Source organism: Eucalyptus grandis, chromosome 8 (assembly GCF_016545825.1).
Source record: "Eucalyptus grandis isolate ANBG69807.140 chromosome 8, ASM1654582v1, whole genome shotgun sequence".
Taxonomy (NCBI): Eukaryota; Viridiplantae; Streptophyta; class Magnoliopsida; order Myrtales; family Myrtaceae; genus Eucalyptus; species Eucalyptus grandis.
Genome location: NC_052619.1, coordinates 3,793,936 through 3,814,666, shown reverse-complemented (window position 1 = coordinate 3,814,666; position 20,731 = coordinate 3,793,936). Strand labels below are relative to the sequence as shown.

At 37.4% G+C, this 20,731-nt stretch overlaps 1 protein-coding gene across 1 annotated transcript; it reads right to left on the bottom strand.

Annotated features, from left to right (window-relative positions):
* Positions 1–2,409: 2,409 nt before the first annotated feature.
* On the bottom strand, positions 2,410–3,828 carry LOC104416195 (galactolipase DONGLE, chloroplastic-like). The gene has a single exon (XM_010027620.3). The coding sequence runs from the start codon at positions 3,826–3,828 to the stop codon at positions 2,410–2,412; it is 1,419 nt and encodes a 472-aa protein (XP_010025922.1).
* Between the last annotated feature and the right edge of the window lie 16,903 nt (positions 3,829–20,731).

The following is a 20,731-nucleotide window of genomic DNA, read 5'->3' as shown; positions in this document are numbered from 1 at the left end:
AAATGCTGGGATCAATACTAGCTTCTGATTGTCTCGTTAGTTTTCATGTTTGCCTCGGTTTCACTGTCAAGAATTAGAGTTATTTCCATTCAGATAACACTGGCTGATCGCAATGGCTACTTTGAGCACCTCCCTAGGTCTTAGGTCAAAGATTTGAGTGCAGTTTTGGTCGTCTCGAAACGTCACAGTTCGAATGAACCAGAAGACGGGGCGAGCATGCTTTTCGTGGAGAGGTGGTTTTGGAGCTGCTCCCCCAGATTTGATCTAGAACTTAACTAGAGTTTCCTTCCCCCACGAACCCGCTCTAATTGGTCTACATTGAATATAGGCAAGCATGTCTCTTGAATGGGTCAAAGGCATAATTAAGAGGAGAAAATCTCATGATGTGGTCGGTGTGTCTTGTGGCCCTCACACAAAGGGCAAACGTATGACTCGTGCTTGCGTCTTGCCTGACCCGAGAACCGTATGGCAACATGATTAAATCGCCTAGTGAAAGTAGGAAACATAATATGATAATTGCATGTTATAATTGCTCCCAAGATCTCTCTCCCTATCCAGCCATTGTGTTCGCCACATTCTTAGAAGCACTATCTGTCCTAAGCATGCCGAGATGACAAATATCTAGAGTGCATCACAAATATATGCAGCGATCAGATGTTTCAATGGCCATATGATGCCAGCTCCTATAATTAATTGTTCTCAACTAGCGTTATTGCCAAATTCGGTGGTCATAATCATTATTTCCTTTTCCCTTCATCTTCTTCACCTCATAATGCCCGAAATTTTTTTTTGTAAAACTAAAGTCGGGTCCCTTTTCATGGTGAAGCACCGAGTTTGTTGGAAGGTTGAGCTTCCCACTTCAAATCACATAATAGCTGGTTTGATCAAGAAAAGGGTGTATTTGCTTTGTGATCTGGATCCATATATTTCATTTTATGTAGATATATTTCTTGTTATATATGAATTGCCAATCGGGAGCCCCTTTGCTTGCTAATGAAGTATCTTAGGGAAACGGTAAGAGATTGAGAAGTAGAAGTACATAATGGAAGATACGCATGTATATGAAGTGATGTAGGAGCTCAGAAAAACACATCTTCGTGAACAAATCAAATGAAAGACAAGACGTTGATAATGATTTATGGGAAATTGGAGGAACGAGAGGGGCTGACTATACGAGGATTTATGTATGCGCCAAAAATGACTAACATAGGTTGTCCGCAAATCAATCACATAGTAATAAATCGTTTTACTGAGGATCTCCTGGTAGAATTTTCTGCCTCTTCTTTTCACATTGATTGGTCAATAAATATATGGAAATGTCCTACTTAGGTAACTATTCTTTCTTAGAAATATATACTCTTTCAAATTCCCCCCCTTAGCTACCATGGACCTAACAAACTTCTTCTTAAAGTAAACCGATTTGTCAGCTTCAGCTTTTAGGTAGAAGAAAATATAAGGCACACAAATGCACACAAGTTATGCCCCAATGTGTCAGGCACACATATGTGCATATGCACGCTTCTGTCCACTTGAAGATAGAAAATAGATTTAAAACCCTATATTAGGATCGATGATCAAAGCCTAATAGGACAAAAAGAAATTAGTAGTACCATAAACGCATTTTGCCCATTTCCACTCAATATTTTCTAGTATTAATAATGTCTATCATCAATTCCAGCCGAAAAAACAAGAAAAAAGTAAATTATGAGAGAAAGGTAGTGATTTTATGTCTAAACTTGGTCTGATCTCTAATGCCATCATTTTCTGGGGAGCGGCCTTGAGAAGACATCAAGAGATTCCTGGAGAAACATGTTTCAACCATTGAAGGAGTTCAGTAATTCAGTAGTGAAAAATCTGACCTATGTCTTTACCAATACAGCTCGGCCCTAATTTTTGCTGGTCAGGATTTTCTCTCTTTTTGTTCAAAGCATAGAATCACAGAATTTAGGCGGAGCAAAATATGTGTTGAGAATTCAAGAATATTCTAAACATAATAAGATATGGTTGAGGCATTGAAAAAGGCCAAAAAGAGAGGGAATCAGAAGGTTTTTGTCATTAATCATATGCTGCATTCATACAAACCGACCAGATGTAGATAACTTGGCCTGGAATACCATCTCATTTTTGAGATGTACATATACAATGAACGATAATTCTTGCCCCTTCTGATTGGAGGAAACATAACTACAACTATACTGCTGGCAAAAATCACCTCCAAAAATCCTCTTCATCCGCAGTGGGACATCAACATATATACCTATATCTACAATTACTTACATTATATCTTATGTTTATACTAGATCGATCTCTTCCACTATTTAAAAAAAAAAAGGATGTACACGGTGGAAGGAGAAGATCCGATGGCCTGGCCGAACACTCCTCATCGAACTGATTGTAGCAGGGTTTTGATCAGGTTCTTTGAGAAGGAATGAAGCTCACCATATTAGTAGCAACGTTCCTCCACGCTGGAAGCTGCATGTTGAGGTTTTGTGCACTTAGAAGCAAATCTCTTGCCTTGTGGATAAAATCATCGATCCTCAAATGAGCCTCCCTTTCGATTTGGATTTTATTGGGGAATTTGAGCAAGCTTAGATAGGTCTCTAGGTCATGGACACAAGAAGGGTTCTGGACATTGAAGAAGTCAAGGGCAAGCTCAATACCGACATGTGCATAGCATGAGCAACTCCATGGGAATTCAAATTTTCCACCCAAAACCCTAAAATGTTCATTGAACACCATGCCAGGAAGCTTTGTGATTGGGTCATTCACATTCGCTATCCTCAAGACCTTGATCCCGAGCTCATCACACCTCTCTTTGAATGCCGAATTCCCGACTCGCGGTCCTCCGAACGAGAACACCGTGATGGGTATGTCTCGAATTGAATCATTTTTGGAGGTGACCTTGTTGAGGCCGATCTCCGAGATGTCGTAGGCAAGGAGGAGGGCCAGAGAGCTCCCCATGCTATGGCCAGCGAGTGTGATGCTCATCTCCTCGCCCTTGTGCTTCTTGATCAGCCGTGAAACCTCAGAAAGAAGCTGCTCGCGGCAGCTCTTAATTCCGAACTTGCTCGAGGCCGCCTCATCCGCAGTGTAGAGGTTCAGGAACCCAGACTCGACTTTCACATCTTCACGACAGTTGTGTGGGTCAAGGCGCGCCGGGGTGAGAGAGCTCATGAAGTTGGCGATCCACTCGGGGCTTGTGACCGTCCCACGGAAGCTAATCACAACATCCCGCCTCCCAAGCCGCCTTGCCATGTCGTCTGAGGCGACCGCCACATACCCAATCCATCGGCCGCAGCACGGCGCTGCCCCGTTAGGCATCGGGATGCTCACGTCCGTCGTGGCATAAATGTACTTGGTGACCTCATACCCAGAGTCACTCATCCCGACTTCTTCGAGCAACCTCCTCTTACCGTACTTGCAGTTCAAGTAGCGCTTGGATGCAGGGTCGAGGTCGAACGCAAGATAGCACGCAGTCACGAACTCGCCGTAGCGAACGATCTCTCGCCGGAGGACAGGATGCAAGGGCTCCAAGAGGTGCTCCCAGTTGGCGCAACCTTGGATCTCTCGCCAAGAGGGGCACAAAGCCGAGGTGGTGGTGGCGGCCTTTAAGGGACAACAGGTTGATGATGATGGTGATGATGAAATGGGTGTTGCTAAAACTGAAGCAACCACATCCTGTCTTGGTGGTGAAGAAGAAGAAGAAGAGGAGGTGTCGCTTTTACTGTGCAAGCGAACTTGCTTCATTGAGCGAGACAGGGGCTTGATGTCCCCATAAGAACAAGCAGAGCCCATGTTTGGGCTTGCAATGTATGCTGTGCAGGCCATTGCTGTTAATTTTCAGGCCAGCCGGCACGCTGAGTGAGAGAGAAGAGACAGAGGAGAGAGAGAGAGAGAGGGGGGGGACAATGGAGGAGAGAGTGAGAGTGGTGGGTTATATAGAGGAGAAGAAAGAACGGGAGGAAGAGAGAGAGAGAGAGGTTGTAAAGGAGCGTACGGGAAGCTGGCTGGGGGGTGAGAGGTCTGAGAAAATAAAGAGAGAGAAAAAGCATGTTTGGCGAGGATTTGACCTGGATTTTTCAAATGAACAGCGTTTATTATACATGGTCGGTAGAGCACAAAGGTCGCTCTCATTGGATCGCCCCTGTTGCGGCTAAATTGTTGATATAAAAAATAAACGCAAACGAACGAAAAATACATTGAAAAAAGTGACTTAATGCTCTCTCTCTCTCTCTCTCTCTCTCTCTTTCTCACATATAAGCAATTGTTGGTTCCAACTATAATAGACTTCAAAGTAACGACATAGGGTTTTTGAGGCAACGAAAAATGCTACTGTGGTAAATAATCTCGAATGCCTCACGTATTCTTGCCCTAGAAATAGCGTAAAAAGAAGAAGATATCTAAACAACCTCTCTACGAGTTCAAAACTCGAGAAGGAAGCATGACACGCTCGCTTTACTCGTCAAAGAAAGGATGCCTTTTCAACTCATCCGGATCGAGGAAAGAATAAAATAACAATGCTCGAGTAAATATCGGAGACATTACCCCCCGAAAAGGTCAATAGAACACTCAATTACATACAAAGTTACGACCCATAGGAAAGTAGTGGCTAATAAATCAATTTATGCATGCAGAGACTTTCGAATATATTGATAAAAAATTCTCTAGGAGCTCTTTAGGAGAAGGGATTACTAAGAAATTGCAAAATGCTCGTGCCTAAATTATAAGCAAGATATACTATAACCCAACCGGTAGACATGAAAAGATCTCAAAGATTACTCATTGTGAAAGAGTTTGTTATTATATAGATGTCGATACAAAAATGGGTTTTTATATCCGTTATCATTATGATAATTGTTATGCAGTTGTACCCTTGAAAACCTACTTTCATCTAGCCAAAAACAAGATACATACTTTGATGTTGATTTCACAGTTTGGAACCTTGCATCATGCAAATTACAGAGCACAAAAGCAAAACCCATTAAGTAGATAGAGCTTACTAGCATGTAGGAGTTATCGATGAGTTTCATATGCAAACTCATATACATGCGCACACTAAAATTGAATTCGTTTCATTCAAAATTTCGTGATAAAAAATATTTTCCACGAAAATCATTTTAAAGGAAAATTATTAGTTTTTATTTGTTTTGAGGTTTAGGGTAAATGGTTTTTTTCTTGCCAGAAGGGGAAGTTGTGTTCGGCTGATCTAAGCTTGTTGCTTTTAGTCTACGGATAATATTTTCCGTAGATCGATTAATTTTTTCATTATCTAAATGATGGAAAGTCGGAAAACAGATTCCCGACAACAATTTTTCTTCAAGTAAACTAGCCGCAAGATTGTTGTTGTTGCCGATTTATTGGAGACTTGAGACCATCAAGAATGAAATAGAATGTGGACCGACCAGTTTGAATACGGTCGAGCAACCATGTACAGTGCAACCCCTAATATTGAAGCGACAGATTATCAACCCTTGTTATTACTTTCAAACTTTGACTACCTTTTAGGATGTGTATGATGGTAGCATTAGTGTTTCCTTACTTCAGGCGTGGAAATGTTCCCCGTCCTCAAGGACTTGAGCTGAAAATGTGATGATTGAAGCTTTGAAGCGTCGTCCTCATCTGCCGTATGCGGAATCTCTACATGTTTATGTGTGTGAGGTAGGTTGTGCATGCAGTTACATCGTGCTCTAGCTTTCATGCTTTCATTTGCATTGGCGCATCTGACTAGAGAATAATGCAGCATCGCTCGCCAAATATTTACATGGTCCAATCTGAACATCGACATATTTACTCTACATAGAAAGTTAACCACATAGGGATACACCATGAATTCAAAGAAACTATAGACTTCATACTCACACTCGAGTGTTTTTCGGCTCTAATGTTACACCCAAAATGAACCCACAAGTGTTGTCTGACAATCTCTCACGGAGAATTCATCTAAGAGAGTCTCTCAAAGAGAAAATCCCTAATACTCCTCTTGTTTGCTTTATATGTAATGACCAAGCAAAATAACCCACGCGGATTCGGATGTTTCACTGCAAGTTTATGCACAACCAATGCACATAAACAACGCTTACGAGGGACACGTACAATCCAAAACACATATATCCATCCTACGACTTGCGGACTCGAACATAGACTTTGATTTTCTTTCCCTTTTTACTATGAAGAATTTGGACCACACCGGATTTTGTTTGGAGATGAAGTTCAAGTCAGTTGATATTCAAACATCAATGCCAGACATCTACCGAGAGCTGGGTTTCTTACGATGAATTCAAAGTCGAGACATCACTCTATCCCAATTGTCGTGGAGTCTTACATTGATAAGCATGTCCTGTCAAATTTGAACTTATGCACGAATTTTATGAGCTGTTTCCCTACGTGAGAACATAGTAAACTGAACCTGTAATGATCTTACAAGTACAAGTTTAGTTGAGTTCTTTTGAAATGGTGTAATTCCTAAGGGAATCGGTAGCACTGACATTATCAAAAGTCAAATTTCACCTATCAAGCCAACTCTTTTAGGCTGTCCTCGGGTGTACATCATTGACATTTTGAATTGTTCCCTTTTCTAGTACTACAAAAATACAAAAATAATAATAATAAAATAATAATAAAAAAATGAACATTATATAAGTGGAACATCATGCGAGGCTAATAATGCGACGAAATTTAAAATTGGGTTTCCTTCTATTAGCAAGTATCCTTTTTCCCATACTCATAGGATCTTAATTTAAAAAAAAAAAAAATACATTTATAGCTCGATCGTCCACTTCATGGAAGATTTACCAAACAAACTAATCTCCTAATCAATTGAAAAATTCAGAAATAGAAATTCATGGGGACTTAGCTCCGTGCAGATCATATACGATACGATTGCAACTCACGAGCATGCATATCGTTCCTCAACCAATTAAAAAAAATGGCATAGCAACCTAAATAAATCACCAAATTGGGTGAATTAAAATATAGGGTTGCGGGTGTGAATTTGGATATCCCCAGAAATTAAAATGGTATCTTCCAAGATTAGGGGAAAGATACTCTGATATTGCTACGATATGATGAAATGCTTAGCGGTGTTCATACTCAATTACAATATTATTTTTATAATTACCGTGAGGAGAGAAAAAAAAAAGGGTTACACATAAATTATTAATTATAAGCAGAAAGTTGCAATGATCATACACGTCCGATTTGTCAAAATGAAGGTGTGGGCCAGTTCATATTTCAGTCGTGTCAAAAGGGGAGAATCCAAGAGGTTGCGCCCTCTCTCTTTTTGGGGCAGCCGACTATTTTTCATTCGCGGTCCCCGAACTGTTTGTAATTTGCAGAAGTGCCCCTGGATTGGGTGGTTCGGTCGCGCTCTCGCGAACCTCAATGGAAGGCCAGATCGAGGACCCCGCCGGCCATTCAACGTCTTGAGCTGCTGCCATCGTCTTTACAAGTCCCGCCCGGGGACCAAATCTGCCGACCAAATCCACCCCGGCCCTTGTACAGATCGTCATCGTCCACCGCCCGAGCGTCGCGCCGTTTGACCGGAGGTACGGATCTCACGGGACCGATTGCTGCCGTGCATCAAGGTGGACTCGTCAAGCACAAGACTTGTGGGACTTGGGTCTCAGTAAAAAGTACTTTGATTGAAGAGATTAGCAAATACACCGAATTGAGTATACTGGATATATTATTGATTTCAAATTCAGAGATTGTACTGATCAACGTCATGTATATCGACAGAAGGGTTTCGCGATATATCAATGTCAATAAAGAAGAAGAAGAAAGAAAGCCATATTAACAAAGCGATTTCTTTGCTTTTGGGAGGGGTATTAGGGTAAAAGGACGGGGTCCACTAGTCACCGGCCGAATGAGATGGACCTACGTGTGCTGACGTGGCGCTCGAAGATGCAGTATGCACAGTCACGTTCCCATGCAAGAGGGAGGTATGTTTCAGGAAAACCATATGCGTGGGGTTGAGGGAGAAGGAGGGGCGTTGGATTTTGACCGCCACGTGGGCAGAGGACGCGGTCAAAGGGTCTCCTCCTCCCATTTTCTTAGTTTTGGACGGAACGCGCCAGAGCTTCATCATCATCGCGATCGATCCTCGAAAGCTGACGATCGCCGTGGCCCACCACAGCACCAAAGGTGCGAGGAGGTGCGAATCCCATCAGCAGCTGCTCAAAGCGAGAAAAATTCATTAATTAAACCAATTCGCTTCCCATTATGATCCGTGGACAGATCTCATCAAGACATCTTTAAACCGATGTGAAATTTGAAGATGTCGCATTATCTTATGGGGCAGTATCCCCTAGAGCTTTGTTTAGATTAGTATCTGTTCGAATCCCGAAACACAACAATCTCTACCGAGAGAGTCTTAATTAGATCAAGCCCTTTGAGTACTCAGATATGACATGTCGGGTTGATGATTGCTTTGGGCGAATTTTGGTTATGCATGATCATTTTTTCCAAGGCTCAATCTGATGCTGACACACGAATATAGCTTATTATGATCCTCTTCTTTTCACCTCGCCAACATCTACGTACGAACTTTCGCCGAAAGATTGAGAAAAGTACACTTGTGAAACTAATGCATATGAATCTTCTGGGAGTACTAACGCAATTAGTGGGTCCCACCGTAACCCCACTCTTCTCCTTTACTTTCGTCCTATGCTTTTCTCTCGGCCATCCACCCATTTCCATTCTTCTTCTTTCGGAAAATGACACCGAATATCCTTGAACTTTAACACGGCATGTAAAGGAATCCTCACGATTTTAATTTACTTAACATGATTCATTAATTTTAACCTAATATATAATATAGTTCCTTAAAAATTATCAAAAAAGTCCCAAATGTATTCAATTCAATTCTAAACATCTTTACATTTCGTTACTTGAGTCTATTATGTCAATTTGAGTTGAAAATCACCAATGTGGACGTCGACTATCCTACACAGCACATCTGGCGCTGACATGAATATTTTTAATAATTTTATGATTTCTTTTCTTTTATTTACTTTATCTTTTTCTCCATGGACTTAGGGTCGACGAGGGCCATGGCACCCTTGCGAGATCTGGGTGAGGGGTCGTAGGCTCTTGCCCTAGTCAATGAGGAAGTCCCCACCCTTGTCCACCTAGGGTTAGAGAAACAAAACAAAAAAGTGGAGAGAGAAGGGGGGGGGGGGGTGAGATGGACAATGACATCATCGACCTAGGGTTAGGAAAAAGAAAAATAAGTAAATAAATAAATTGAAAAGTATTAAAAATCATTTACATTAATGTTAGTGGTGTCACGTAGAACGATTGCCATTCACGTTAGTTATTTCCGATCAAAATTAGTTGGATTGACTCAACTGGCACAATTACAATGAATTTAGGATTTTTTTGGTAATTCTCTAGATTGTTAATTTGTTATGAACTTTTGGTATATGTTCAATATAATCTCTAAATTATATAAAAATACTCAATGTTGTTCCTGAATTTGAATTAATGAAATGATAATATTAAAAGTTTCATTTAATTAGGGGAGTAACTTGAACATGTATCAAAAGTACATGAGCACATTCAACTATTGTAGATTGGATTACAGTTTAGGGATCATACTAAATAAATTAAAAGTTCATGGATTATAATGTACATCAAGTTAAAATGTAAGAACTATTAGTGTCCTTATTCATTTTTTTTTTTTAAAGGGGGAGGGGGGTGTCAAGCACGCGGCATTTGTGCTCCTATAGTGGTAGTTATAATGTCTTGAAAAGTCAGCTAAATTCTTCGAGAACATCGTTGTATTGGCATTTCGCAAGCTTGCATAAAAAAAGGGGGTCATAAACCAGAGCCATCAGGATAACATTATTATTCTTTCCACTAAGGAGACATGTGATGTACGAATACAAGGAGATTTGAAGCAGCCCTCCTTCCATAAATGATGCAGCATTATCCATCCATGGTCAATGGGGTAATTAAGGTGCGTGATTTAGTGATACATCCACTGATGTTCCAAAAATGATAACTGAGCATCGGCTTACCTAATACTCCTTTCAAAGGTTTGGATGGTATGAATTTTGATCGCATTTGATCATCCATATTTTTATATAGAATAGTATTGGATAAGATGGGATAATTTGGTGAACTGCGGATTTAAAGTCGAATATATTTATATTATATCATTTACATTATTCAGTACAACAGCACATCGGTGTAAATAAATATAAAAACTTTCGGATGGTGGTAAAAATCTTTTGCAGCACTCGTGCCTACTTTATTTTTATTTTTCCCCCTCTTTCTTTAATTAGTTTCCATTTTATTTCTTTTTTCCCTTTCCATCGTTCTCTAATAAAATTTTATTAAATAATAAGCACCACTAATATACCTAAAATACTACAATACCTAGAATATGTAATAAATATTTATATTTATATATATATATATATTGAATTTAATTATAATATAGAATTAACTTTGAATATATGAATAAAAATAACATTAAATTAAAAAACTGAATTGTTATTTTTTTGTTATTTTGAATTTCTTATACTAGAATTCAAATATTATTTATATTGAAACATAATTTTAATTTTATTAATTTAAGAAGCTTGTTATTTGAGAAAAATAACTTTCCTATTATAAATAGTAGAAATCATATCCATCTTTATTCCATATTTCTTATAAGATAATTTAATCCGAGTTATATCCCTCTTATATTTGATTTTATCCTATCTTGAGCAAGCACCAACGCAAGATAGGATAAATTTTGTCCTAATTGCCAAGTGCAGTCTTTTAGTTTTAATATGGCATCGTGATTGGACGAGAGACATTTTTTTCGGAAATTTTTTGGGAATGTATAGTTTCAAATAAATTCATATGAGGTTAACAATTCCTCGGGCATCATGCATAAACAAGGAAACATATGTAGTTCAATCCAAAAATACCAAACAAAAAGAAGAGGTCCTCGTTATGAAAATGGGTGCTCCCAATACTTCCAGATGCCATGCAAGAATGTAGACGTGCAATCATCGTAAATAAAATGCAAGGTTCTAAACATTTATCACTCTCGTATGGCATGTGTGACACAAAATTGGGCAAATGTTTTCCTTTGATCAATCATAAAATGTCACCTAAACATGCATAGCGGAGAGACTTGTACAAACTTAAAAATATAGAAAGACACTAGAAAAATGGCACACACGATTGCCTGCGAAAAGAAACAGTGAAAAGATTCAAATTAATATAGAATAAAAATAGTATGTAAAGAATTTTTTCCATTTCTTAATACAATTGGAATTATGGTAAAAGGAAAGAAGAGAGATTTGATGGATACTTTACAACTTTTGTGAATTTTGGTGAGGGATTTATTGATTACTTGCCAATAATCTTGGTTATCATATATAATGGTTTTATCCTTGTATCGTTTTTTTTTTTTTTACCCAAAACTTTTTGTGATACAAAAATCCAAACTTATACCCGAATGACACATTTACCTTCCATAAGATACTGTTGAAAAATGTTGTTAAAAATCTGACGTGGCATTTTAAATTTTTTTTCAAGGACAAGTAGCGCTACTGTGGTGCCATGAGAGCACCACACATGAAAAAGATTAAAAAGAAAAAACCTAAAAAATAAAATAAAAGACAATTCAAAGTTACTACTCATCATCTTCTAAATTATTGTTCATCATCTTCAAGCTCGCTATCACTCAACCAAAGCTCATCCATCACTGGCCTCTACCACCTAAACCTCTGAGGACATTCATTGTATCACAGTATATAATAAATCACATATTCATTTAACAATTTAAGTTTTTAAAATAGTTGGTGCACAAAATCCCACATGGTATTGGAGTATAAGTAATTGAATTTAAATCTTTCCAAACCTCTATCTACATCCCTAATTACTTAATTTCACGCATAGTACTAGGCAAAAAGACCAAACTACCAGACTAATTTGGAGGAGGAATGTTAGAATATTAAATTGTAAACCACACATTCATCTAATAGCCTTGCTTTACTACCCATGAGATATTTGTCGTTTGCTCTCAAATATGAGATTTCAAATCTATACAAGTTTATTAGGATGAGTGAGACAGAGAAGACGGTGAGTCTCTTGAAGACAATGATCTGGCTATGGCGAGCTTCAATTGGCAAACATGATCATCGAGGTTAGATCTAGCTTAAGTTTCTAGAACAATTGGCAATGATCTCATAAAATTTTACATATTGACCCTTGCTTGACTACTCGTGAGTTATTTATCACTTGCTCTCAGTTATGAGATTTCAGCACACAAGTGTATTAGGAGGAGTGAGATGGAGAGGAGGGGTGAGTCTCTTGAAGACGATGATCTAGCTATGGCAAGCTTCAAAGCCAAATTTGGCCATGGTGACCGTGAATGTCGAGGTTAGATTCGACTTCAAAGCTCTTGGCGGCCATGGCCGCTCAAGCTCAAAGCTTGGCCTGAGGGTTTGTGACATGGAGGAAGGCTTGAGAGTTGAGAGTCTCGAGCGATTGGAGGTGGAGGGCATAAAAATTAGGGGTGAGCATGATTCCAGAATATGTTGGGTGGGTTCCAAATTTCAAAAAATGAGGGATTTGTTTCAATAGGTAGATTCTAGGTTCCAAATATAACTTAGAAGAAACCTGGATGGAACCTGGAATACTCACCCCTATTTACAAGTACCCTTTTGCTATTTAAATTTGAATTGATCTGCTGAAGCCAAAGCAAGGATATGAACTATCAACAGCTAGATATAGCCATCGAGTCCTCGTTTGATTGTGGAGCATTTAAAAGTCTAGAAAACTAGGTACCTCAGTCCTTTTTTCATGTCAAAAACAGAAAAAAAAAAAACAAACCACAAATTAGGCTTAACAAAAAATTTAAAAAAGAAAAAAGAAGAGAAATTGGTTGATTTTCGAGTAGATCCGAAACCTCTAATAGGGTAGGTTCTAAGTTCTAAGGTTTGTAAGGTAGGTTCTAGGTTCTAAAGAATGAAGAACCTATTTCAAATGGTAGGTTTCAGGTTCATGGTTGAACTTGGATAGAACCTGAAAATCCTTACCCTTAATGAAAATATTGGTGTTGAAGGCAATCTCTGAGCTCAGCCCATGTTGGGATTATTGCTTGAGTAGATAATGAAGAAGAAGCATTTCTAGTGTTGTTGATGCTGCTACTCAGACTAGATCTAGGCAAGCTTGGCCGTGCCGCTCAGCTCGATGCCATCTAGGCCAAGCTTCGCTTGCTCATGGCGTTTGACAACCCACAGTGGTCGATGGCCCTCACTGGCAAAGTCGAAATGGCGATGGCCCCACTAACCATCTACAATCTCTCTTTCGATGAATGGTAATTTCAATTTTTTTTTTTCAAATGTGGTGCTTGTGCGAAACCATATCAACGCCAGTTGTTTTTGAAAGACATTAAATAATGCCATGTTAGATATTTAACAGTGATTTTTAACAGAATCCTAATGGATGGTAAATGTATTATTTGAGTATAAATTTGAGATTTTTGGTGTCACGGAAAAAAGTTTGAAGTAAATTTATCACAATAGATATATTTTGGATTTTTTGGGTTTTTTTTCTTATTTCTTTTTTTGTAAAAATTGTATATTGGAGTGGCCATTGGGTTTGTTTAATTAATAGCATGCACTATGTTTACTTTCAATTTTTATTGATTGTGTTTGAAATTTTGTGTTGAACTAAAATGAGTTTATTTCACTAAAAAAATGTTAGAAACACATGCAATAGGTTAAGAACGCAGTTAGGAAGATATTTAAAATTTTATTTTTTTAATATGACATGCGGCCAAGTAAAACCTGGGCCAATTTTTTTTTTTTTTATCAATCATAAAATGCACCACTTGTTAGCAAAAAAGAAAAAATAATAGGTTTAATACCACCGAAAAACTCCAAATTAATACACATGTGATTAATTTATCACAAACTAATTATTTGATCACAAACCCCCCCCCCAAACTAGTATACTCATGATATATTTATCTTCCATTAGTTTTCGTTAAATTTTACCGTCAAATGCTGAGTTGGATGACATGCGGCAATTAACATATTTACCGGTTTGAGGTTTTACCCTATAGGTGTACCGATTTTTATTTTTATTTTTCATGGTATTAATCCAATTTGATGAAAACTAATGGGGAGTAAATTTATCATAAATATACTAATTTGGGGTTTAAAAATTAGTTTGTAATGAACTTATCACATACATACCAGTTTAATGGTCAAAAAATTAGTTTCACATAAATTTATCTTAAGCGTACTAGTTTAGGACTTTTCGTGATATTAATCAAAAAAAAAAATATGAGGAGATACTATCATTACTTCAATCTTCTTTTATTATAAAAATAAAAAATTTGTGGGACTTCTATGATTTATCCTATTACAAATTGAGGTCTTCCTTTCCGGTTAAAAGGAATTATAGGTCTCTAATTTACCTCCTTGTAAAAATCACTTCTCCACATTGAGGGGAAATTATCTAATCAGTCATAAATTTATTATATAAATGTCAATTCAATTTTCTCAATTTACTCATGAACCTATCATCCTGCCAAATTTCGCTAGAAATCATTAATGTAGTAGTATGCCACGTAGGACTCCCGTTAATGGCTAGACCATCACATCAATGATTTCAATCGAAAATTAACCAAAAAGACTACATTGGAATTTTGTATAGAAATTTAAGATTGAATTAGCATAATTGAAAAGTTTATGACGGAATTAGTATCCATACAATAAGTTTATGACTGATTATATAATTTTCCCCATATAGCAGCTCTTCGTGAACATGAAACCCTTTGATGGAGGTATTTAAATACTTGGAACATTTAGATGTTCGAGCTATATCGTACGTCTCCAAATTATTTATAATTTTGTTTTTCAAGAAAAACAGAGGAGAAGATGATTGGTATAATGATATCTCAAATATTCTAACTAACCTCACACGTTTCTACGTCTAAATCCGATAGTTCCACTCTAATGAAGGCTTCATTCGTTGTATCCTACATACTAAATATCAACAGGGCCCTAATCTAGTAAGATTTTTGTAGGTACAAAAAGTTACATGCACCATCAAAACACCACATCGCCATCAGTTCCAACATGATGTGTCTACTTCGAACCTCGAGGAGAAAATATTGCATGATTTGTGGATCATTTAAATCGAGCCTATTAGGACAGCCGAACATGTAGGACGATGGTGAAACCCATACTATTAATGGTTCAAATGATCTTAATCCACATGGTTCATAGCCTATACATATAATATTTCGTCACTATCGAGCGATGAGTGTCAATTAACCCTCCTCCTGTTTGTTCCCCCGAGGGGACCGGATTCGCCTACTTAGTTTCCTATTCCATCATGTTAGACAAAAAAGATAATATTCATCTCAGAATTAAAAAAATAAATGAACCATGGAGAACCTAAAAATATTATGTATTATGTGATTGCAAGGATAAGAGTGCAACTTGTGACCCAACCGAAAAGGCGAAGGTCCCTCCTGGGCTTCGTGCCTCATGTTCAAACAGTGTTTCCTAAAGAATGACCGCGGTGTTGTTTTCATGGAAGAACGTTCATGCATCTCCCGGAACCTCAAATGTACTTAGCTAAATACGAGGGAATGAATCTGGCTGACGATGTTGAATGAACATAGTTTCTCGATGACTAAGAAAGCTCGGTTGGTCATTTTTACAAGTATGAACTCCTCCCTACTTTTTTTTTTTCTGGCCGAGAATTGAAAAAAGTTGTGAATCCTTTTCGAGGAATAATAGTATCGACCCACTTTCTTTCTACCGGTGGAAAGACTAGCAAAAGCCGACATTTGCTTACGAGGTCGTGGCTATGTGCACGCTTGTGGGCACTTACTTAGCTTTATCTCGTGCCTTTGCGAAAAACTATTAGCGCAAAGTAGACTCGCCCAATTGCGATGTCATTAGAGGACAAAAATGGAGTCCAAGGCGCATGGAATCATCAGCACCTTCTGCAAAATAGGGTTCAATGAGTCTACTTAGAATACTCAAAGATATACCCCCTCCAACGTCCCCCATTACTGGCTCGTTCTAGAGTTTGGCAAGGGTATTCTTTTGTTAAGTATATTGACTAATAGTAACTTGTGGACACCATGTTGGGAAAGCAAAATGCAAATTTGCTCTATTGGTCCCCCTCTCTGTCTCCCTCTCTCATCAAAGTGAAATCAATCTCATCACTGATGACAAAGGGGGAGCATCAATTTCATCACTGATGACAAAGTGGCGGCATTTGCATGCTCCCTAACTTTGAAACCCTCCAAAAGAGAAATGGACCAAAACCATCGAAAATCAAAAGGAGACATATAATAGTCAAGTACAAATGCCAATTCCCAACCCATCTAATCAAAAGTTCATAAAGGCCAAGCGACGAAATTGTCTTTGCAACGTCGCTTTTTTAGGCTGAGGTTTGATGGATGGAGCTTCCGGGAAGGACCGAATGTATTTTTTGGAAGGCATGCGAGCATTTCAAGAGTTTTCAAAAGTTTTCTGAGGATGACGAGTTGACCAGGCTAGATACATTGCAATGTTAGACCGCAAACCCTGAAAAAGCAGACTTGGTTTTATTTTCCTTTCGCCTTTGAAAAGGCATGAAAAGGATTTTAAAGAATTCAATGAAGGATGACACACTTTCTTTTTCGCCGTATAAAATATCTGGACCAAATATTTCCGGTTCAAATCACACCGGACGACGGAGCGAGCAAGATTCCCTTTTAAACTCCATTTTAGTTAGCCGGCTTTGTCTCATTCTAATCAATACAGCCGTGAATATATGACAGGATTTAGAGCAATTAGTAGTAGCAGCCTCTTTAAATAAATATTTGATGGGCTTAGTGGGGCCTCGCCTCTTTCTGCTTTGAATTGTAAGGACTAGCAAATCATCAGGATCTATTTTAATAGAATTCCTCAATAGTTTCGACAAAGATGGAAGAGAAACGCATCCCAAGTGCATGAAACTGCAAGGTCAAGTCAATATGAAGTTCAATGCATTCGGCTAAAAAATTTCAAATTCTGATAATTGAAAGCAAGCCAGCTTCAATTTACAACAGTCGCAATTGAATTTTGCATAACTCGGCTCACCTTAGAGTCGATTATCATTTGAGTACGATGAGTCTAGACCTAGAATGTTTACATCAATCCAATTCCAAATTCAAAGTTTCGATGCAAACGCGACAAGTCAAGCATTACTGTGGGAAGATTGATGAATGATGTCGCTCATTCGTGGGCTTGTACTTCGAGTCCACCGGCCCATTGGAAACATTTTGCCCCATGTGTATGTTGCCCTCGAAATCCATAAAAGCAAATGGATAGTTCATAATGTCTTTCAGAAAAAATAAAACATTCACATGGGGCAATGCAACCAAGGCTACCCAATATCGAGAAATTAGGTGACGGATACTTTTCACCGTGCTGATGGATTTATGAAAGAATTGTAAGTATCAAAAAAACTGTTTGGTGAGAAAAAATTATCCGCCACCTGATTTTTCCATAACTTATCGGAAACTCTGGGACTTATCGATACTTTTATGAAATTACTAGCTCTTTTTTTAGAGTTGCAAATTAGCAACTCCCGTGTGAATTTACCAATTTTTATTTGAATTATTTACCGATTTTTTTCTGATTAAACTACCAATTAGTTTTGAGTTAACAACTCTTATGTTAGTTACTTACTACGTCTATGTAGTTTTTTTTTAATATATCGACAATTTTTTTATCATTTGCCAAATTTTATTTCACTTTGGTACAAACACCATAAATTTATCAATTCTAATATGAATCAATCAACTTTCAGTTGTGTGAGTTACCGTTGTTTTAACATTGCAAGAACCAACTAGTTTTGATTCATCGTGTCTTAGTTGAGTTGCTCACCAACATTTTTTTCCTTAACAAAGCTTTAAATTTACCAACTATTGTGTCAAATACCAACCTTTATGTAAGTGACTTTTTTTTCTTCAATTAAATTACCAACTAGCTTTGGGTTATCAACTCTTATTTAATTGCTTATTACCACTGCTTTTTTTTTGCCAATTTTTTTTTATTTGTCTTGCTTGCTAACATTTTAAATTTACCTACTCTTTTTTAAAAATCATCAATCTCAATTAGAGTGATTACTGACTTTTCTTTGATTAAGATAGCAACTAATTTTGCACTACCAACTCCTAGTGACTAGTGTTTATGTGCTTTTCTTTTAAAACGCCCATTTCTCTTTTGACCCAAAAAAAAAAAAAAAAAAAAAAAACTTACCATATTTTCTTACCAATTTCTATATACCCATTTCACCAATGCCTTAATTTTACTGAATTATTATATAAAATCACCAACCTTTATTTGTGACTTACAAAATTTTCTTCAATTAAACTACAAATTATTTGTGGGTCACCAACTATCATTTGAGTTGCTTACTAATGTTTATTTTTTTAATTAATCAATTCTTCTATTGAATTGTCACTTTATTTGTCTTACTTATGAATCCTTTTTCTATGATTAAATTACGAACTGATTTTGCGTTACTAACTCTTGTTTGAGTTAAATGAAACATTCATTTATTTATTCTAAATCTATCCACTTCTCTTATCAATTAAATACCCGATAGAGAAGTTGGTAATTTAAAAAACACAAATAAACTTTGGTAACCAGCTTGAATGAGAATTAAAAACCCATAAATAGTTGGTAGTGTAATTGAAAAAATTGATAAATTACTTGAATTAAAGTTCATAATTTCATAATAGAGTCCATAAATTTGACATGTAACTAAAAAATTAAGATAAAGTTGGTAAAAGATTAGAAAATTATACTTGGAAATTAACTTTAATGTGAATTGATAAACCAAAACTAGTTTGTAACTTAATCAAAGAATAGGTACTAATTCATGCTAATTAAGGTTAGTAATTTTAAAAAAAAATTTGCTAAATTTCAGGCGTTGCTAGAAACTTAGATAAATGTTTCTAAACTATGAAAAGTTTGCAAGTAAAGAAGAAGAATAAGAAGTCAAATTAATTTCCGTAAGTAAATCAAATGAGAGTTAAAAATCCAATATTATGAAGTAATTTAATGAGAGAAGAGTTGGTGAGTCACACCAATTTAAAGTGGTAATCTCTATAAAGGGTTTGTAAATGCAATGAGTTTCTAAAACTAGGTAAAATAAACATGGGTAACTAATAGAAAAAGTTGGTAAAATAAATAAAAATAATAATTAAAAGTGGGCTAGCATATTGATTGAGAATTGGTAAACTAAAAGCACTTGATATTTTAATATGACAAAAGTTGATAAATCACTTTAATTTAAGTTGGTCATTACACATAAAAGTTAGTTAAATATGAAACGTGGGTACATCATGCAAATGAAAGTGCGTCGGGACGGAGGAAAACTTGGCATACTGAAGGCACCTCATCATGGGAGATCCCACGGATGTCTCTACATTTTGTCGTCTTCCAGTGGAATGTAATGTCCAGATCAGCTTGGATGCATCTAGTCCTATCCAATTCTTCGATAATTCTCAACTTCACCTCTCAAGTCAATCCGAGGGATCGTACAAAGTCTCCCTCGCTCCCTCTTTTTCCATGTCACGCATTGTCTCTAAGTCATATTCTAGATTTGAGTCCTTAATCAGTGTTGTGACTTTTCCTAGCTGTCATTCGCGCAAGGAAAAACACAGTGACACGGTCGTTTCCACATTGGACACTCAGGACACAAAGATTCCTCAGCTGTGCACTACAACAGAGCCAAGCTGGAGTTCGCTATATCCTTCTTCACGTGTGTACAATAAGAAGCTACTACTCTCTCTCTCTCTCTCTCTCTCTCTCTCTCTCTCTCTCTCTCTCTCTCTGTGGCAACGTCTTTTGCTTTAATATGAAAAAAGATAAACTGGGATTTGTCATGGGGCTTTTTGACTAATTAGTCCCCAAAGAAAATGACTTAAGACTCCATACATGGTGCATGAACTGGAAGCGGGAAACAAGAGGCGTTTTAATTATGTTGCAACCAATTAAGATGATGTTAGGTATGGAAAATCTTTTCCATTCTGGATGGTGCTTTGGATTTACAGAGATCGGAGACAGTTGTCTTCTATTACATGACTCCACGTGTTTGAAAACAACTGTACTCAGCAGAACATGAGTGAATATAGAAAACGTTTTCCACATAAAACATACCCTAGGTTTCAACAAGACTTGTACCAGGGAACAATGGAAAGAAAAAGTAGAGAGCCGAAATCTTTTGGAAGAAAGAATTCGTGTAAAGGACAAGGATGGGGCAGGCAAGAGTATCTTTGGGGCCTTGAGAAGTTGACAATGTGAAAAATCCCACCATTGACAGTCCAAGAAGAAGACAGGACTTGTTCCCCCTTCTCTGTATGTGCTTTTATCGATGCACGTACGCAACACCGATCTGGCAGGGGCAGAGAATAAGGCCGCTCCCCAAAAAGGAAAAAACAAATTATACGAAAGTGCGAGTTGACACATTTTCGTCTCACTTCATTCATTCATTTGGATTGCTAGACAAGAAAATCGTGAGTTAAATGCTGATCTGCATTGGCGCTGGTTACGGATCGTCAGCCTTTACTTGGAAGCAAGATGTTGTGCCAACTACCAACCAACCAAATTTCAAGCACGAGAAAATTGCACGACAGTTGAAATTTATCGATCTTTGTCATCATACTAATTTAGACTCGGATAATATTTCATCAGAAATCATATAGTTTTCGGGCTATTAT

Excerpts from the sequence above, each read along its gene's own strand:
- LOC104416195 (XM_010027620.3), bottom strand. The coding sequence starts at position 3,828 with ATGGCCTGCACAGCATACATTGCAAGCCCAAACATGGGCTCTGCTTGT.